This window comes from Cyphellophora attinorum (assembly GCF_001299255.1).
Source record: "Cyphellophora attinorum strain CBS 131958 chromosome Unknown Contig44, whole genome shotgun sequence".
Taxonomy (NCBI): Eukaryota; Fungi; Ascomycota; class Eurotiomycetes; order Chaetothyriales; family Cyphellophoraceae; genus Cyphellophora; species Cyphellophora attinorum.
This window is the reverse complement of record NW_017253272.1, coordinates 129,394-147,673: the sequence shown is the minus strand read 5'-3', so window position 1 is coordinate 147,673 and position 18,280 is coordinate 129,394. Positions and strand designations below refer to the sequence as shown.

At 53.4% G+C, this 18,280-nt stretch overlaps 10 protein-coding genes across 10 annotated transcripts; 5 read left to right on the top strand and 5 right to left on the bottom strand.

The window, feature by feature from the left end:
* Positions 1-745: 745 nt before the first annotated feature.
* AB675_1379 (uncharacterized protein) lies at positions 746-4,133 on the top strand (the record flags this gene model as incomplete). Its single annotated transcript, XM_018141263.1, has 3 exons — positions 746-2,118; positions 3,103-3,647; positions 3,712-4,133. The coding sequence occupies 3 exons, from the start codon at positions 746-748 to the stop codon at positions 4,131-4,133; spliced, it is 2,340 nt and encodes a 779-aa protein (XP_017995063.1).
* Positions 4,134-4,360: 227 nt separating this feature from the next.
* AB675_1378 (uncharacterized protein) lies at positions 4,361-5,148 on the bottom strand (the record flags this gene model as incomplete). Its single annotated transcript, XM_018141262.1, has 3 exons — positions 4,361-4,661; positions 4,894-4,995; positions 5,072-5,148. The coding sequence occupies 3 exons, from the start codon at positions 5,146-5,148 to the stop codon at positions 4,361-4,363; spliced, it is 480 nt and encodes a 159-aa protein (XP_017995054.1).
* Positions 5,149-5,394: 246 nt separating this feature from the next.
* Positions 5,395-6,756, bottom strand: AB675_1377 (uncharacterized protein; the record flags this gene model as incomplete). Its single annotated transcript, XM_018141261.1, has 1 exon — positions 5,395-6,756. The coding sequence occupies one exon, from the start codon at positions 6,754-6,756 to the stop codon at positions 5,395-5,397; it is 1,362 nt and encodes a 453-aa protein (XP_017995104.1).
* Positions 6,757-7,743: 987 nt separating this feature from the next.
* AB675_1376 (uncharacterized protein) lies at positions 7,744-8,697 on the top strand (the record flags this gene model as incomplete). The annotated part of the gene is made up of 1 exon (XM_018141260.1): positions 7,744-8,697. One exon carries the CDS (start codon positions 7,744-7,746, stop codon positions 8,695-8,697), a length of 954 nt encoding a protein of 317 aa, XP_017995095.1.
* Positions 8,698-9,653: 956 nt separating this feature from the next.
* Positions 9,654-11,129, top strand: AB675_1375 (uncharacterized protein; the record flags this gene model as incomplete). Its single annotated transcript, XM_018141259.1, has 4 exons — positions 9,654-9,943; positions 9,996-10,087; positions 10,148-10,916; positions 10,970-11,129. 4 exons carry the CDS (start codon positions 9,654-9,656, stop codon positions 11,127-11,129), a joined length of 1,311 nt encoding a protein of 436 aa, XP_017995087.1.
* A 151-nt stretch (positions 11,130-11,280) lies between these two features.
* Positions 11,281-12,416, bottom strand: AB675_1374 (uncharacterized protein; the record flags this gene model as incomplete). The annotated part of the gene is made up of 4 exons (XM_018141258.1): positions 11,281-11,373; positions 11,421-11,809; positions 12,069-12,186; positions 12,225-12,416. 4 exons carry the CDS (start codon positions 12,414-12,416, stop codon positions 11,281-11,283), a joined length of 792 nt encoding a protein of 263 aa, XP_017995079.1.
* A 636-nt stretch (positions 12,417-13,052) lies between these two features.
* On the top strand, positions 13,053-14,445 carry AB675_1373 (DNA polymerase delta subunit 3; the record flags this gene model as incomplete). Its single annotated transcript, XM_018141257.1, has 2 exons — positions 13,053-13,386; positions 13,439-14,445. 2 exons carry the CDS (start codon positions 13,053-13,055, stop codon positions 14,443-14,445), a joined length of 1,341 nt encoding a protein of 446 aa, XP_017995081.1.
* A 39-nt stretch (positions 14,446-14,484) lies between these two features.
* On the bottom strand, positions 14,485-14,949 carry AB675_1372 (uncharacterized protein; the record flags this gene model as incomplete). The annotated part of the gene is made up of 1 exon (XM_018141256.1): positions 14,485-14,949. The coding sequence occupies one exon, from the start codon at positions 14,947-14,949 to the stop codon at positions 14,485-14,487; it is 465 nt and encodes a 154-aa protein (XP_017995112.1).
* A 79-nt stretch (positions 14,950-15,028) lies between these two features.
* On the bottom strand, positions 15,029-16,090 carry AB675_1371 (uncharacterized protein; the record flags this gene model as incomplete). Its single annotated transcript, XM_018141255.1, has 1 exon — positions 15,029-16,090. The coding sequence occupies one exon, from the start codon at positions 16,088-16,090 to the stop codon at positions 15,029-15,031; it is 1,062 nt and encodes a 353-aa protein (XP_017995056.1).
* Positions 16,091-16,979: 889 nt separating this feature from the next.
* On the top strand, positions 16,980-17,870 carry AB675_1370 (uncharacterized protein; the record flags this gene model as incomplete). The annotated part of the gene is made up of 2 exons (XM_018141254.1): positions 16,980-17,660; positions 17,706-17,870. 2 exons carry the CDS (start codon positions 16,980-16,982, stop codon positions 17,868-17,870), a joined length of 846 nt encoding a protein of 281 aa, XP_017995115.1.
* Positions 17,871-18,280: the final 410 nt, after the last annotated feature.

Below are 18,280 nucleotides of genomic sequence, written 5' to 3'. Positions count from 1 at the left end.
GCTCCTGCTCTTTTTCGGCGGTCCTAGGAGCACACGAAAATGGTGCGGGTGCATTGCGCTGGTCGGTGACAACAGCATCCATGCTGGTCGAGGCAGTGAAACTCGTCGAAGTGATTCGAAGGAACGAGAGGCAGACGTGGGAAGGGCCTCAACGACTTCCTTGCAGCGCGATTCACGCAGGTGTAGCTGAAGCTGTCCCTTTGGTACGGGATCGCTCTTCGGTGTGTCAATAATTCTGCTCCGACTCACCACTCGCGTCTCGCAGCCGTGCCATCACGACTTGACGCCGCCTGGCCGGGTTCCGGGTTGAGCCCACAAGCCCGCGGCATTTCACTTTCGCATTCGGCGGGCTACGATGGTATGTTACGCAAGAAAGACAGACAGATGACCGCGGCGCCGCCTAGCGGGCGCCGCTCTGTGATGCCGCTTACTACGCCATGCAAGTTTCGTCCTTAGCCTCTAATGTCCCAATTGGCAGTCACGTCCTAGTACCTTGCTACCTAGATATTGCCTACTACATCGACAGTCACCGAGCCAGCATTGTCTTTCCTCAACTTGTTGCCATGGAATTCGCGCATACTCCTCACTTCCACCCGCAATCGTTGTTACCAAGTTGCTGGATTTAAGGTGAAGCAACCCATGACAGTCCCTCTTGGCTACGCGGAGCCGTGTTATCAATCCAACCACAGGCTCAATTCAGCTTACTCGGCGGCCGCAGTGTATTAAGATTGACGACGCTGTATCCATGGGGCAATTCTACTTCATCAATAAGGACGAGAAGTCGTTACACTTATCACGAAGTCAGCCTACAGAGCAAGCAGCTATCCAGAGATACGTCCAAACAGGACGCAAGCGGCCACGCCAATCTAGAAAATCGGCCAAAAAGGTCCCACCAGATGCGGAAAGAGAGAAGTCCCGGGTCTCTGGTCGCCTCGATGGAAGCTGCCTATGGGAAGGCGACTCGTCAATCAGTCCTCTTATGCACGGCTTAGCGCGTCACGATCCCTTCAACGCCACCGCTGTCGATCTGGACAGCACCGTAAGCGGACTGCTGTATTACTACGTGCATTACTACCATCCGTCTCTTTGGCCAAACGAGATGTCGGTATTGAAAGCAGGAATGTATACTTTCCACGAAGCTGTAAGGTGTTTACTGCAGACTGTGGTCGCAAACAAGATGATGATGTATTGTCTGCTGAGTGCTGCATCGTGCCGAATGCGCTACATCGATCGTTTGCCATCACAAGATGTATCGCGGCAGGAGGAGCACTATATCTCGAGCGCGCTGTCCCTGATGGCGCAAAGCATCACACACATCGATTTGCGGCATGCATTGGCATGTATTGTCTTCATGGTCTCTGCAGATTCGTACAGAAGCGAGTACGCTGCAGCGAAGGTGCATCTGGAAGCCGCACATGCACTTTTGGAGCCACTAGGTGGAATTACGGCAATTGACGACGAGTTCCTAACCGGACAACTGGCCATGGGTGATCTGTTTCTGGCTTGTGTTCGACTCGAGCCCTGCATCTTTGACTGCGGGTACAATCCTGGCGCTGCAGATACCCTGCACCTGTCGGAAGTGGAGTTGTCGCTGCATCAGCCTATGGCGACCAAATTCTCACCTAAGGGCCGCCTCGCAACCCCCATCTCCCAGCTAACTGAGGCTTACTCGATCAGGGAGAGGCTTCAGATTGCTCACATGTCGGCCAGCCGAGCTATGCAAGCCACGAGGTGGATCACAAAACGTTGCATGGCAATCCGACACGATCTTCTGGCCATGCGTTTGACTGGTGCGGATGATGCACTTCGCATCGCACTCATCATGTGGTCACTGCTTTCGATGAATGTCACAGGAAGGACCAAGACTGTGAAGCTCATGGCTCTAGCATTGAAGTCGGCAATCATAAGGACAGACTTCTGGCTGAATCTCGACCTGAAACTCTGGATCCTCCTTGTTGGATTCCAGTGTGGTCAGGAGGGTTCTACTACCGCCAAATGGTTTGTTGGGCAATTTCGCACGCTCTATGGACCACTTAACAGCCCAGAATCTTCAGTAATGGCGGTGGATCGGCTGGCTGACTTGACTATCAGTATGGTTACTTTTCAGCAAGGCTATCTGTACGACAACGTTATTCAGCGGCCTCGAACTCGGCGTCTTGCAAGCCTACTACTGAACACCTAGTATCGATTCGCATACCCTGCATACGAATCCAGCACACTAGGCAGATTCCCAATCTGAGCATAAAATCAAGCGAAGTGTCTAGTGGCTTCGAACCTGGCCGAAGGGACCACTATAACTGCTGTTTGAAGCCGCCTCAAGTCTATACACCCAGGCATAAGTCTTCCTCTGTTCTTTCCTTCCAGTGTCCTCCCTACACTGCGATCGGGGCAGCACGTGGTTTCACATGCTCTCCTGGCGATCCCCTTCAGAGGGTGGACTGCTTTACTTATGCATGCCGAGAATCGCCCCGGAGCTGCTGCTCGAGTTTCCCGCCAGACCGTCTCTCTACGAGAAGGCTCTTAGACACTGAGCTCCTTATGCGGCGTGCGACGAAGAAAAATATAGCACGTGATCGAACAGATCACTTGGACCTTGAGCGAGCTATGGATCCTTTGGACAGGCCACTCGACAGGCACTCAGGCAGGGGTCAGTGGCTGGTCAAAACGGGAAGAGGCCAGGCCGATAGGCTCCGATCGTGCGCTGAAATGCACACGGGGCTTCAACGAAGTCACTCAGACCTCGAAATCATGACCTAGTGCTCGGACCGGTGCCAAACAAGGATGCGCAGGGATTGTGCCTTTGGTGACTAAGTAAGCGAGGCCAAGGAAATGAATCTGCTCCCCGTTTCGTCCTGTTTCTTGGCAGAACAAGGGTCCTGGGTTTCAGGACAATCGTGCGAAGCATGAGACGACCACATCTTCAAGCATTGCAATCAACTACCCAAGTCAGCTGTTTGCGTCTAGTCATGTCGTGTCCAGCCGGCTTGACTAAGGCTCGACTGATGCACAGTGCCACGGTCACAAAGACGATGCAAGGAGTATAAGTATTGCTGCCGTGGTCAGCGGCTGAGTGTTTGTTCAATGTTTTGACTGCAACATTAGTGCAGAAGCCATCAGAGGACTCCTTGGCACCATAATCCACGCATATTACCACGAGATGGCAATTCGATCGACCATGCGGGCAGTCGTCCACAACCAAGTCCTCTCCACCCTAACGCTCAAGACCGTGCCATATCCCAAACCCGACTTCTCTGCTGGGGAGCACCTCATACGGGTCCACGCCGCTGCACTCACTCGCGGAGAACTTACGTGGCCACGTCCGCCACCTCTCGACCAGGATTACTCGCCAGGCGTCGAAATGTGCGGCACAGTCGCCGAGGCGCCCTCTACAAGCAAATTCCCCACTGGAACCAGAGTCTATATGCGTACAACCTATCCTCGCAACGCCTCTCTACGTGACTTCACCATCGGCCTCGAAAGCGAGCTCGCGCAAGTTCCCTCCAATCTGAGCGACATCGAGGCGGCCGCTGTGCCCGTCAGCGCTCTCACTGCCTGGCAAGGCTTGTTCGTTCATGGCGGCAGCGACTTCGAGAACAGCAGCGGCAAGCGCGTGCTCGTGGATGGCGCCGCGGGCGTGTCGGCATGTGGTACGTGCAGCTCGCCAAGCGGCCGGTATGATCGTTGTCGGGACATGCAACCCCGCCAGTGCAGAACGTGTGAGAGCTGCTGGCGCAGAGGTCATTGACTACACTACCACCAACCTTCGGGAGTACCCTGGGGAGAAATTCGACCTTATCCTCGATGCTGTTGGCGGGAAGAGCCTCGAGGAAGCTTGGTTCTTGGCAAAAGATAATGGCCGTGTGCTCACGATCGTACCTCCGACGGACTTCTTCAAGCACTGGAGGTGGGACCTTGATCGGCCTGAGGGAGTTAGCGAGACTGTTCAGGGGAGGTTCTTCGTTATGAATTCCAGTGGCAATGATCTGGCGAGGGTGGGAAAGTTGATCGAAGCAGGTCAGGCGAAGCCAATCATTGACAGTGTTTGGAAACTCGAGGATTTTGGGAAGGCATTTGAGAAGCTGGAGAGTGGTAAGACGAACGGGAAGGTTGTTGTGCGGGTTGCTGAGGAGTAGATGAGATGAGCTGGAGAGGGTTTTGGCTGAGGTCAATGCTTGATAGGGCACTAGGCTCACATTCAACGTTAGGTCTCTTCGAGAGTGTACCATTGCACGAAGACGATTGTCTATCTCCTTCCCCGTGATGCGAACTGCAGGTCACACGCAAGCAGGTGGCAGCTGCGGCCGGTTGCGACAAGCCTGCATCTTGATATATCTAGTCAAGACTATGGCCCGTGGCAAAACTATGCATCAGCATCCAGCAAGAACACCCTCTGCAACAACTCCTCGTCCCCATCCGCCCCGTCCACTTTCTCACCCTCAATGACTAAGCTCGCCACAAACACCGCCTCCGCCCCGTCCTCGCCCACGTTCTCTGACCTCACATGATGGCATCCCGGCGCTTCGTACCATGACTCGCCTTGTTCGTAGATCTTCGGCCCCTCACTGTGTCCGTACCTTCCGTCGTGGACCATTTGATTGAGCATTTTCCCTTTGATGATGGTGGCGATGATTGAGGCACCGTTGTGGGTGTGCGGTGGCGTGCTGTCACTAGTCATCAGCAAGTTACGAAGAGGGAACAGGAGAGCAGGAACAGGAGAGCAGGAACGGGAGAGCAGGAACGGGAGAGCAGGAACGGGAGAGCAGGAACGGGAGAGCAGGAACGGGAGAGCAGGAACGGGAGAGCAGGAACGGGAGAGCGGGAGAGGGAGAGCGAATACAGCAGAGCGGGAACAGAAGAGCGGGACCAGGAGAGCGGGAACAGCAGAGCACTTACGCGGCGCCACCCGGTGCAGTTATGACAAGGGTCAGCCAGGTCAGGTTCGGCATGTTGAGTGGGTTGCGACGCTGAGTGATCTTAATCGACACTATTGGACGGCTTTGACACCAACATAGAGATTAGTGTCTGGCAGCATCGAGTAATTGGGCTTCATGTGGTCAATAGAGCTGCTTACCCGTCTACAGTCCATTCTCCGTTCTGCTTGACCACATGCTGCCGCTGCCAGGCATTGATGCTCATGTCGATGGTCATGGTGATCTTAAAGCGCTCAATCGGCAGTTTGGGATAGTATTGTAAGGAAAGTAAGCAGTTGAGCATACGAAGGTCTCCCAGGCAAGAGACTTTGGTCCAAGTATACTCTGCCCAGGATGCCGGAAGACACGCACTGCTGAGTCATGGCCCACGATTGTGGTGACGAATTCCTGCATCAAACCACTACCTCATTGAGTATTGCGAACAAAAAGTAGCGAGAAATTGTGGTGGCTATGTCTTGAGTCGCTACTTGGACTTCTCATTGACCCTCCAGCTGATGTCACCATACAGCAACAGGCCTGGGTACGTATCGAACATCCGAAATCCAGGTCCCTTTTCGACTGCCCGTTTCAACGGCGAATAGTCGAATACGCCCATAGAGTATCTGCTTTGGCTGGAAACAACGGCGTGCATCTGGAACCAGAACTGGTCCACAGGGAGGACATGCTCGGCTAGAGCTCCGAGATCGATGATAGAACGAAGAAGATTCGGATAGCTTGCGAAATGATGGGGCTGGAGCCGGGCAACACTGTCCCTTAGTCTGAGCAACAGTGTTTGGCCAAGCTGAACAGGTTCTGGAGATCCTTCCATCAAGACCGCGAGTAGTAGGGCAGCAGCCAAAATTGCAAGCTCAGCCTGACCCGAGCTGTAGCGATGCGGGTACAGCGTGAGGTTGACCTGATAGTCCGCGAGCCGAGACAGACACTCAAGCCGTCTAAGTCCGCACCATTGCTGAAGATCATCCTTGCCGTCACTGATGCTAGCTCGGACATCGAACAACTCGTAAAGTGACGCCACGACTTCGAGGAGGGCGGAGAATTCCCGCAGGTCGGCTAAATCGAACTTCGTACCCAGCCTCTGTTTGTATGGCTCGGCGAGCTTCCCTGCAGACCATGTTTTTGTGGAGAATAGCGGCCTAGTCTGGTGTCGTATTGCGAAGAATGTATCACAAGAGAGCACGTCCAGTCTTATTGGGACGTCAAGAGATTCAATGCCTCCGTTGAGCTCGATGAGATTCTTGAGCATCTTCAACAAGTTTCGGGCTGTGTCTGATTGGCCAAGAATTGATTGTACCAAAAAGAGGGACATCACAGCAACGTAGAGTCGCGCGCCGACATCAGAAACGGTGCTTATCTCACTCATGGCCTCTGTGTGTAGCTGCCTCGCCGTACACAGTAACGTATCGTCGTTTGCTGAGATAGTTGCCAGCAGCGCCAGGTAAGCTTTGTCGTGGTAGTCGGGGGTGGAGTCCGTGGATAGATTGTGCCAGCTGAGCAGAAGTCCGCCGTATTGAGCCGGGTCAGATGAAATGGCTGGGATGAGTTCGAGATGGGCGAAGTTAACGAGACCCTGGATCCAGGCAGGGCTGGCTTGCAACTCCGGCTGCGGTCGCTGATCTTCACTGCTCGATGGCGACGTGGTGGCCCCTGACGAAGGACCCTGGCCTTCTGCCTCAGCTGGCTTTACTCTCTCCCTCCGACGGCGCTTGTAAGGCTCATATCGGTGCATGACGTGCCACGCAACGGCAGGGCGATGATCAGAAGAAGCAATGTTCTCGGCATTCTTGTTGACGAAAGAAAATTCGCCTTTAAATTGCATGGACGACATGATGGCTGGTTGCCCACTCACCTCTCGCTGAAGGACTTACCGTCATACTTTAAGTCAGCTCCCAGACACAAGACCTTGGTTCTAGATCCCGCGGACGTACTAAGTAGCCACGAGCGTTGCTTCCTGATATCTGGCGGTCGCGCAACTGACACCGATCGCTTCGAACAGCCATGAACAGCCATAGAAAGGGCAACAGTTTCGCGATTCTACTTGGACGACCGCCAAGCAGTCCAGGTTTACGGTCGATGGTCAAGCAAGTGACATTCTAGAAAGGTAAGCCTCATGAGGACTTGAATCCTCATTGGTGCACGGTCAACTTCCTGATTCTGCATAGTCGATGGAGAATGGCGAATGAGGCGATGCGAGTGTTATTCAGGCCTCAAGTCCATGTGTTCGAGCGCGCCGTAGCAGAAACTGCAGGTCCGAAACCGAGAGACGTACTTCCACAGACAGAACGCGCATTGCAAGGATTGCAAGAACACTCCATGCGAATGAGATGAAGGTGCGATGTTGTGATCGGCTAAACCCGCAGGAGCGCTCCGTAGCCCTCGCAAAATGACGTCACAAAATGTGGCAACAGCACTGGCAGGTTTGATGTCGTGTCGTCGTACTTTCTTTCATGTTGTCAGCTTTGATACGGATAGCGCCTGGGCATGTGTGTCCGGTCGTGTCACCTATGTGGGAGTGGTTGTTTCCATCCACGACAACAGCTGTGCCTACCGCACTACATGTTTGTCCGTAGCAACATTCACGTGTATTGTGTCCCAGGTAGGCAGTATGATGATTACTAATGACGATCAGGAGTACTCTGGCTGCTGTTGATGAATCGCATTGAACTGACGGGTACTAATGGCCTTACTTTCCTAACACACCCGAAGTCACAATCGACTAGCTGATCCGGTGTCGATAGGTCAAGTCACTGCAGTTTTGTCACCACATCCTGACATTCGTGGCCCGTTTCACAAAATAGTCGGCAGCGTTTTAGATATGGACTACATGTTCATCAACGGAAACAAGAAGTTAAAATACAGGACTCCGCACGAAAGGCGACAAGTAAGAGCCTATGCACAGCGTTCTCATCAGGCGGCCAAGCGGCAGGCATCTGAAGACAAGGCGCCGGACCATGAGAGTATCAGCAATACTAGCAATGCCACGGTACTGAAGTTCCGCCTTCAGACCGAGTCACGCAAGCAAGCCTCGAACGATGGCGGCTTCGTGGGGAACGTTGAGCGAGCTACCAAAGATCCAGCAACCGAATACAGGGTGAAGTCGAGCTACAAGACTCGGGGGGCATCTCTCACTTCCTCTGGCGTGGATCCCTACAACTGGCTGCCCTTCCAACTGGAGTACGACGATAGTCTACTTCTATACCAATTTCAGAATTATGAGAGATGGCCATGGTGTCCAGTCAGCGGCAGGAGCGAGTGGTCAGCATTCACTGTATCAGACGAGCTGGTATTCAGAGTGACAATGTATAGCTGGAGTACTCACATACGGAATAGGCGGCCACCTGGATATCTTGAGAGCGCAAAGAGCCTGGAGACAACCTTCAAGAACAAAGCCAAAGCGATCTCGATGGTCAATCAACGCTTATCTGACTCGAACGCTGCCTGTAGCGACGAGGTCCTTGCTGCTGTCGCAGCCTTAACGAACATCGAAGTCGCATTTGGAACGAGAGAAGAAGCCACCATCCACATCAATGGCTTGTACACTCTGGTGGAGCAAAGGGGTGGGCTCCAAACCCTGAGAAGTCCCAGGCAAGAGCTGGTACAACGGCTGATAGCTTGGAACGACCTGCTGTACGCAGAGCTGTACGGAAAGGGTCTTGTATTTCCCCAGCTCGACCTATGGGACCGCGCCTGGCGCAGTCTGGTCGCCAATCAGACCCCGATCACATCACACGCCTGGTTGGCACACTTTCTCTGGCCCTCCACGCTATAGGCGCCGAAAGGCCAGCAATCTTGTACGACGCGCATCTCTTGAGTGAGCTGGAAGCAAAGCAGCCTCTTACATCCCTGACGGACTAGATGGCTATGGCCAGAGGCGACTCTTTCCATAGGCTGGAATACAAGCTTCAATGTCTGCTTAACGCGGAAGACCGGCCAAACGAACTGGTCACAATCACCGCACTAGCTACTCTTGTATACGTGCATCATTTTCTGCGAGGCAACCCACTCACGTACCGACATTTCGATGCCTGACTGCCCAGCCTGGTGATGGGATTGTCGAGGTTCTCGTGCATGAACGAGCTACGTTTCTCTGCACCTGTCATCCACTTGTGGTTGCTTGCTGTTGGCGCCGTCACAAGCCAGCGCCAGGACCATCTGCACTCAATCTGTCTGGCACTCTTGGCTGATCCATCGCTATGCAAAGGCTATAATCGCACCACTTTTCTGTATAGTCTGCGGTCATTCTTGTGGTGCGGTCCGATTGATGAAGATCGATTTAGCACGTTGTGGCAGAAGGTAGAGAAAGTTGTATTGGGTGGTGATCTGCGCCCTTCCTCGATACCCTGAGAAATCACTCATCGGCAACACATTGAATTCGAGTACTCCGGACCAAAACTTTCTATATGCCTCTCCTCCATTTCGGTGTCCTCGAGCTGGCAATGACTCCCGTTCTTGTCCCAGTGCCAAGACTGCCTCATTGGGAAAGACGTGTTCCTATTTCTCGTTAGTCGCAAATGCAGCAGCAGGTAAAGTATATTCGTGGCAATCGTGTCTGGCATTCCTTTTCAGTACCTTGCCATTCATGCTACTGTATGCAACATGATCGGTAATCGACCCGACATTGACACTAATGTTGTTAGCGACGAAGGGGACACCGATCAAGTATTGATCATGATATTAACACCATCAGTCTACTAAAAATTGAGCAACCAACACAAATTCTCAGCAATGGCTCCCGAGCAGGTGATATACAGCCGCGGCCTGTACCATGGCCTGCCAACGTTTCACCAACATGAAGGCCGCCAGTATACCGCTCTCGTCCTGGGAGCGAGCGGCATCACGGGCGCTTACATTACCCGAGCACTGTCGCGCTCACCACACTGGAAAACAATCTTCGCCGTCAGCCGCAGCAAGCCTCACGAGCAAGCTCTTCCAGATCATGTGGTCCACGTCCCAATCGACTTGCTGAGCGAGCCCGATGAGATCGCCGAGGCTTTCGAACACAATAACGTCGCGCCGTACGGCTCCCATGCGTACTGGTGCAGCGACCGCAGACTAACAATGCTACAGGGACTACGTCTTTTTCGCCGCTTACATCCAACCCAAAACAAAACCAGGAGAGGCCCTAGGGTCAAATATGGCTGAGATCGAGCGCATCAATGGTACGCCCACACTACCAAACTCCTCCGGCGTGAAGACATTGTCCTGACCGCGAGTAACAGTCCTTCTACTGAGAAATTTGCTTTCAGCACTAGAAATCGCCCACATCAGCCCGAAACGAATCCTGCTCCAGACAGGAGCAAAGCACTACGGAGTCCACCTCGGACCGACGCTGACTCCAATGGAAGAGTCAGACCCTCGCTATCTGCGAGCTCCCAACTTCTACTTCCCTCAAGAGGACCTTCTGTGGAACTGGTGCCAGCGACTTGCAGTGGAATGGAACGTCACTCGCCCGGGCTTCATCGTCGGCGCTGTCCCCAATGCTGCAATGAACAAGGCTTACGGCTTAGCCGTGTATGCTTCCGTTCAGGCGGAGTTGGGTGCGGAGCTCGATTACCCAGGGTCTGTGATCGCATGGGAGGCGGAGAAGCATCTCAGCGCCGCAGAGCTGATAGGCTACCATGCAGAGTGGGCAGTGCTAACTGACGCTGCTAAGAATGAGGCCTTGAACATCGCGGACGACTCGATGTTCACGTATGCCAAGTTCTGGCCGACACTGGCGAGCTGGTATGGCTTGAAGTACGGCGTTCCAGGTCCTACGAAGGAGAGTATAACCATGCCCGTTGCTCCTCCGCCTCGTGGCTTTGGTGGACCGGGAAAGATTGATTTCGCCTGGTCGTTTCAAGAGTGGGCGCGGCGCGATGATGTGCAGGCTGCTTGGAAGAGGTTGGGGACGAAACACGGCTTGGTGAAGTCGCCGTTCGACGACATTACGGGCGTCTTTGGCATTCTGGACGGCGACATTTCCAGTCCGTGGGCAAGAAGTATCAGGTGAGTGTTGCGTGGTCGGGGTTGTTATGCGCGTCGCTGATCTCGCTTCACAGTATGGGCAAAAGCAGGAAACTCGGTTGGCATGGGTATGTCGACAGTCATGAGGCGATATTTGCAACGATCAATGAATTGGCCGAGTTGAAGATGGTGCCGCCTGTGCCGAAGGCTTTTGGACAAAGAGTACGCTATGTAGGCTATCAGCCGATCGATTGATGTAGCTGGACGTCACTCTCGTGTACCTTCAAATAGTATCCTTTACCAGCCCTTCTGACTCGCTTTATCAATGAAGATTGTGCTTCACAACATCGAGTACCCCAGACCAAGGTCTATCTCCAGATCAGAGATACAAGGCATGCTCATGCATTCACGACTGTGCCCAGCGCTCCTGAGGAATGTAGTGCCATTCATCTTTCAGCAAGTACTCCAATCGCTTCTCTCGTACATGAATGCGAGTTGTCTTGAAACAGTCAGCTCGATGACCATAAAGGGTAGGGGTCAACTTACCCCGTCGTAAGGGCCGGCACCAGCCAGGTCTCCATGCGGTTTCATTTCGACAACGGTCCTTGGTTTGTCTCCGAATGAGCGGCTCAGCTTTGCAGAGGAGAGCTCTATGAAGCGGACCAGAGCTTCAAAGTTCGTGATGATGTCAGTGTTGTCAACGTTGACAGGCAGAATCTTTCCTAGCTTTGCCCGACGAAGTGATGCCGAATTGTAGAGATCTGTTGCCTTCAGATTGGACCTCGGTGGAGGACGCCATGTACCACCAAGGTGACAGTGAACAACTTGCAGCGTTGGAAAGTGGCCGATCCAGGCGGTGACGCACGCAAGCTCCTGGTGCTCCTGATATTGCCTTTGGATGCTCAGGTCGACGTTGATCTTGACGAATTCGCTTACTGCCAGTATTGGTCAGCCTGAACCAGGAATTTGAGGGATTTTCAAGGGAGACAGGAAAGGGAATCCAAGCCGATGCGAGACAATCGTCAATCAGCCGCCAGGGGAACTCCAAAGATGGCCCAGAGAAACATGAAGTACCTCACAGAGGACTATGAAGGCGATGCGAGACAACATTCGAAAGACGTGTCTCTGATACTGGGTCGAATCTGTCTCCTGGTCGACTGATGGTTCAAGCTCACGAAAAGCGGATAGACTTACCATCGGCCATTCCACCGTACTCCTTGCCGAAAGCATCGAGTACAGAGAATACGTTCAATGACCCTCGGAACATGCTGTGGCATGGAACACTGGCATAGCTTCTGCTCGTAATTGCTGGCTGGTTCTCAAGATCCCAGTGGATTTCCCATCGCGTACAGAGAGCTTGAGGTCGGACGAGAGCACCAGATTGATCTGGACTTCCTCGAAGAGTGCTTTGTAGATTTTGAGTCGGATTTCGCTGGGATACTCGAGTAGGGCGGGCTTCGCGTTGGCGATGTTGGCGATGTTGGCGGTGTTGGTCGGCGATGGATTGAACAAATCCGTCCAGAGCTTAGGGGCTTGTGCCATACTGGGCGACCCGTCAATCTGCCGAAGCCAGTGGTGGCAATGACCATTGTAAGGCAGCTGCCGGCGCAGTGCTGACTATGTAAGACAGAAGCCACGACAAAGAAGCAAACAACAATCCACTGGGGCTTTGAGATACTTGGCGTTGACTCAACGGCAAGCTGTAGAAATACTGTACCCGCTGTAAGTATATCTCATTGTATCCACGCGCTTCTAGTGCAAATGCAGTATCTGAGCTTGTACTACAGCTAGTGTGCTTGCCTCTTCACAGTTCATGGCGATCCAGCCGGTATCACAGAGCAGAGGAACTTTGTAATGAGGATGAAAGCAGCACAAATTCACCTTGTTCATTTTTGGCTGCGGATCCGTGTGAAGGTGGTGGTAGAGGGTGTTGTTCCCGCCTACCCCAGACTCATAGCCCATTGATGCTGCGATGTCAAACTAGTAAAAAGGTAAGTATCGTGGTTCTAAAAGGTGTCACAGCAGACTTTACGCTAGCATGGCTATCTCCCACTATCCCCGAATCACTTTACGCGTGATTCCACGCGCCCACTTTTGGGCGCGTCTGGGGCCGATGATGCTGCATCACCAGTGTTGTATATCGACTTCGAAGGTCCGTCGAATCCAACGACAGCGAATATGGCCGACTTCAAGATGTACCTGGCCAGCGAGCTCGTCGCAGAGCAGAAGACAGTGTCGTATCGGAGCCTGGCTCGATCGCAGAAAGTGCACGTCAACTCTGCCAAATGTATGCTTTACGAGTTCTACCAGGAACAGATCAAAAGGAAGCCGGGAAGTGTCTATGCCACGTACCTGATGTCAGGCGTGAAGTGGAAGGAGAAGCCTACCGTTGATCCAAACGTTTCCATGCGATCTAGTCCGCCACCTTCCAGTTCCATGCCTCAGTCGCAGCCGGAGGAGGAAGAGATCAAGGTGAAGACCATCACGCTTGTGCGGGAAGAGGATCTCGAGGGTATGCGCGCAGTGCCAGGAACATCAAGTGATTACCGACTGACTGAGAACAGACGTCAAGAGTACATACGAGACTATCTCTTCGATACATATCTACAGCCTCTCACCGGTCAAGATTCCTGATCTCGTGACGTTGTCAGACATCACTCGAAGTCTCTACACCGATGTCTTCGCCAAGGAAGACCCGCTCTCACACAACAAGACATACGGCGTAATACAAAACCCGCAAGTCCGGCGACGTAAAGGCAAGCGAACGGTTCTTCCAAGTGCACCTCCCCCGAAGTTCCAGTCTGTCAAGGAGGAGAAAAAGCCCGCTGCTGCCCTGAAAGAGACCACGGCGAATAAGCCAGTTCCAGCCCTCAAGAAAGAGAGCAGTCTGTCGAAGTCCCAGCCACAGAAGAAAGACGACGCTTCTTCCCGCGAAAGCACGCCTAAGCCCGCCTCGCTCAAGCGCGATGCGTCAGACATCTTCAAGTCCTTTGCCAAAGCCAAGTCAAAGCCGAAGGACACGCCTATGATGGACACCGATGACGGCGAAGAGGACGAGGCTCTCTTCGAGGCTCCCAAGACTAGCACAAAGCGTTCGAGCGACGTGAAGAAGGAGCGTGACGACAAGGCCGCAAAATTGAGGAAGATGATGGACTCGGACGATGAGGTCGAGGCCGCAACAGAGACCGAAAAGCCTGCCGAGGACTCGGCTGCAGATCCTGGTACCGAGACAAAGCCAGAGGACGAGGACGTAGCCTGGTCAGATTCAGATGAAGAGAAAGCCACCGCGAAAAAGACAGCCGAAGAGCCACCAAAGGAGGAATCTACCGGACCAAAACGGAAGCGTGGCAAACGCAAGGTGATGAAGAAGCGGACCATGAAAGACGAGGACGGCTATCTGGTGACCAAGGAAGAGGAAGCATGGGAGAGCTTCAGCGAGTCCGACACGGAGAAGGTGAAGCCGAAGGCTTTCGCCGGATTCCAGAAGAAGGCTCCTCCGCCGAAGAAAGCTGCCACGACAGCCGCCGCTCCAGGCAAGAAGAGCATTGCAAGCTTCTTTGGGAAGAAGTAGAATGCATATCAACGAGTCTGCCTAATCCAACGTTTGTCCCTACTCAATCCATCCTTCCCCAACCACATACCTCCCTTTCCTCCCAAAGATCAACCCAGGCCTCTTCTCCGCCAAAGTCAACACCACCTCCGCAAACACACTATTCGCCCATGCGAACCACGGCCTCGTCATCCCATCGCCAGAATGCACATCCACTCCCGTCTCAACATTCACACTTTCGTTGATCAGCCCAAAGACGCTGACGTTCTTTACCCGCTCCAAGCATTCTATAATCTCCGCCTCATCATCGGTTGTTAAGGCTTGCACGAGGACGCTCATGGGCCATGCATTCTTCAGTCCCTGGTGAGGTCCGCCTATGCCGGAGAATTTCGGTCCGTTGAGGAAGTACGGGTTCGTCTTCGCGGAGAGGATTTTGCGGCGGGTGGCGAGGTAGATCGGGTCATCCTGTTCAATGAAGCCCAGAAGCGGAAGGGAGAGGAGGGAGGGGATGTTGGCGTCGTCCATGAAGATGTTGCTGCCGTAGCCGTCGATCTCGTACGCGAAGGCGCGTCGATGACGGCGTGCTTGAAGATGCCTTTGCGGATCAGGGTGGAGCGTCGATGAGATTGGCGGCTCGAGCGGCGTGTCGCGAGGCGTCGGCTTTAGTGAGGACAGCGGCTGTGCGGTTGAGTTCGACGGACATCATGGCGTTGGCAGGGATGAGGTAGCCGAAAATGGTTGCGTCGTCTGAGGGGCGGAAGGCTGAGCGGATGAGGTTGGTACCGGCGGCGAGAGGGTTGCCTACTCCTCCGAGGTTGAGGGTTTCGGTGCCTGCGTTGGTCCAGCGGTCGAATCGGTATTGGTTGGGCCGGTAGCCGTCAGTTGTGAATGTTGGGGCGGCCTGCTCGTCTAGGACAGCGAGGACGGTCTCGAGTGCCTTAAACCAGCGCGGTGTCAGGTGGGAGTTGTCGTGGTGTGTGGCGAATTGGTTTGACAGAGAAAGGAAGTTGGCCAGCGAATCCAGCTCGTACTTGCATTCGAACACTACGCTCGGCTCGTATACTGGATGTACAGTGTCGTCCTGGCCGTTCGCCACAGGTTCTAGACGGGATGGAGATGGGGGCTGGAAGGCGTTGCAGTATGGCGATTGTAGTATATACTCTACTTGGGTGTTGATCGCTCCTAGGAGCAGCGGCTTCAAATCGGCGACGCGCTGGTACTGGGAAAGCTGATTCGTACTATCCCTGAGCCACATGGCGTCGATGTCTCCAGTGACGATGAAAGACTGAGGACCCCTCCACCTCTCGCTGTCGCGCAGCAAGAGCGACTTTGGTGGCTTCGGGTCGTGCCATCGTACTGTTGTGTCAAGAGTGTTCGGGTACGCATTCTCGAACAATTTGGCAAGATCCGGATCCTTGAAGTGCGGCAAGAGGTCCTCTAAGACCTTTTCCACACCTTCAGATTTGAACTTTCGGCACGCAGGGTGTGGCCGCTGAGATGACAGCTTCAGAGGCCCTTCACTGAAAGGCTTGTGGCTATGCGTGGCATACTTTGTGTAGTCAGGGCATACTCCAGAAAGACGGATCTGATCGAAATCGAAGTCCGCTGCACAAGCCTCACGGACGCAAGCTGGTAACGACAGTAACGCAAGGAGTAAAGCTCTCATAGCTTCGTCGTTTACAATGGCCTCATCAAAGATATTTAGACCGAATTTGCCAGTCTGTACGCCCGGGCCTCAGAGGCCCCCACGGTGTTGTGACCTCGAGTCAATCAAGAGACGTGATGATGCTCGAAGGTTCAGTCGTACCAAGAGCCCCTGATGATGCAGGGTTAGGGTTCCGAGCACAAGGGGCGAGAACAAGAGGAGACAAGCGTGAGCTGTCGACTTCATGCGATCCTACTCTTTTCCTATGCGCATCTGCCCAGCATATACGTTCTCAATCAACTTGAAACCAGGAACAATGCTCCCAGTGACTTCTCATCGCTGAAGCCGTCGCGGCAGTGGGAGTCTTGTTCAACGATGGACCACGACATCACTGGACTGCATTGCTCGTCTCTGTTGACAGGTACTCCACAGAAATCGTAGGTCTGGCTTCGGGGATCTGCTGTGAGTCGCTTCACACGCCCATTATTTCCTACGACCAGAATTCTGTCCCAAGGTCTTCCGCTGCCTGTCGTTCAATTGATGTCAGGATAGGCGCCTGTCGACTACGAGGTGGCCGACCGCCAAGGAAGTGGTAAGAAAAGATCAAATCTACTACGTAGCTAATCTGGGATCTGCAGCGACCTGAAGACCTCGAAGCTTTCTTCCACGTCAGGTCCTCATGATAATGGTTCACTTGTCCACAGTCGACGAGGTAGTCCCTGCCGATGCAGCTTAAAGCGATTTCCTAGTTCATCACGTGACATGCTCTTGTTTCCCTAGTCCGTCCGTATCGTCACTGCCCACTTCCCTACCTGGTACTCATTGTTCTTTCCAGTCTTGGAGGCTCAGTGCAGACATCCGTTGCAAGACGACTCTTGCTCCAAGGACGAAGCCCGCACAACACAGCAGAATGGCGCAACTTCAGGCCTCAACAACACCCGATTTGCTATCATTACCGCTCGAATTGCGTTGCAAGATCTACACATACATCTTCGAAGATTCGCAAATTTCTGTAGCAATGTTCACTAGGCCGTTATACTCGACTACAGGAGCCGCTGCCATCCTTCGAGTTTGTCGCTCTCTCCGCGCTGAGGCATTACCAATCTGCTACAATCTGGCGTCCTTCACGATCGAGAGTGGAAAGAAGGATCCTCTGCCAATGAGACAGTTATCTCGCTTCAGCAAGTCCGGCGCATTCGACCCTGGAATGATTCAGAAGGTGCTAGTCACAATGCCAATGCCGATCATGTGGCACGCTGAGTCGCTACATTCAGTGTTTACCAACCTCCGATATGTCACCTTTTCCAGCAGCTCCAATGTCTTCGCTCATCATGGTCTGAAGTCCAGTACGACGGAGCTACTGGCATCTGAGGAAACTCGCTGTGCGGAACTAGGCAACATTGTTCAATGCATATCGGATCCCTCCACCAACTACACGTTTCCGAAACGCTTGAGTTGCGCAGATCTGAACGAATACGTCCGTCGCTACTACTTCGGTCCTGTCGGTCCAAGAATGGCTCTCTGCGCCAAACTCAGACCTCACTTCACCAATCTCAAAGATCACTTCAATAGGGCTGGACGGAGTTATCTGGTACGTCACCGTTCCTGATTCCCAAAGCGATACTGACATATGTAGAACATCCGCATCTTCCCTGCTACGTTCTGTCTTGAGGTCAAGCTGGGCGAGAACTGGGTTGCCGTGCCTCAAAAGGCGTGGGCACACAGCTTGAAGCAACTTCCCGAACAGCTTGAGCGCCGTATGGCTCCGCTATGTACCCACAATCGAGAACTGCCGCGATGATAGAAGCGGCAATGATTAATGGTGAGCTGGGCGCGTTTTTGCACCAGAGGACCAGCCGTTACGGATATCGAGGGTTGTCGATGCTTGCGGCCGCAGCATTCTGGCAAGACACGTCGATGGCCGGCAGTGTATGCTGGTCAGATGTTTGTACTCATTTCATGACGATGGAGCCCGCTCTGAGTAGGCAAATGTGCTGGCGATTGTCAGCCACGACCGAATATGCTCGATAATTCGATGTCTATGCGTGCGCGGAGTCGAGATGTGCCTTTCTCGTCATGGTCTAATATAGAACCAGATTGACGTCTGCGAAATGTGCACATCTCGGGGAATGGGGATGGTCATAGAATGGCATGAAGTTGTTCTGTTCTGTCATGTCCGGACTCGCAGTTCCTTCTTGCCACTTGAAGAAT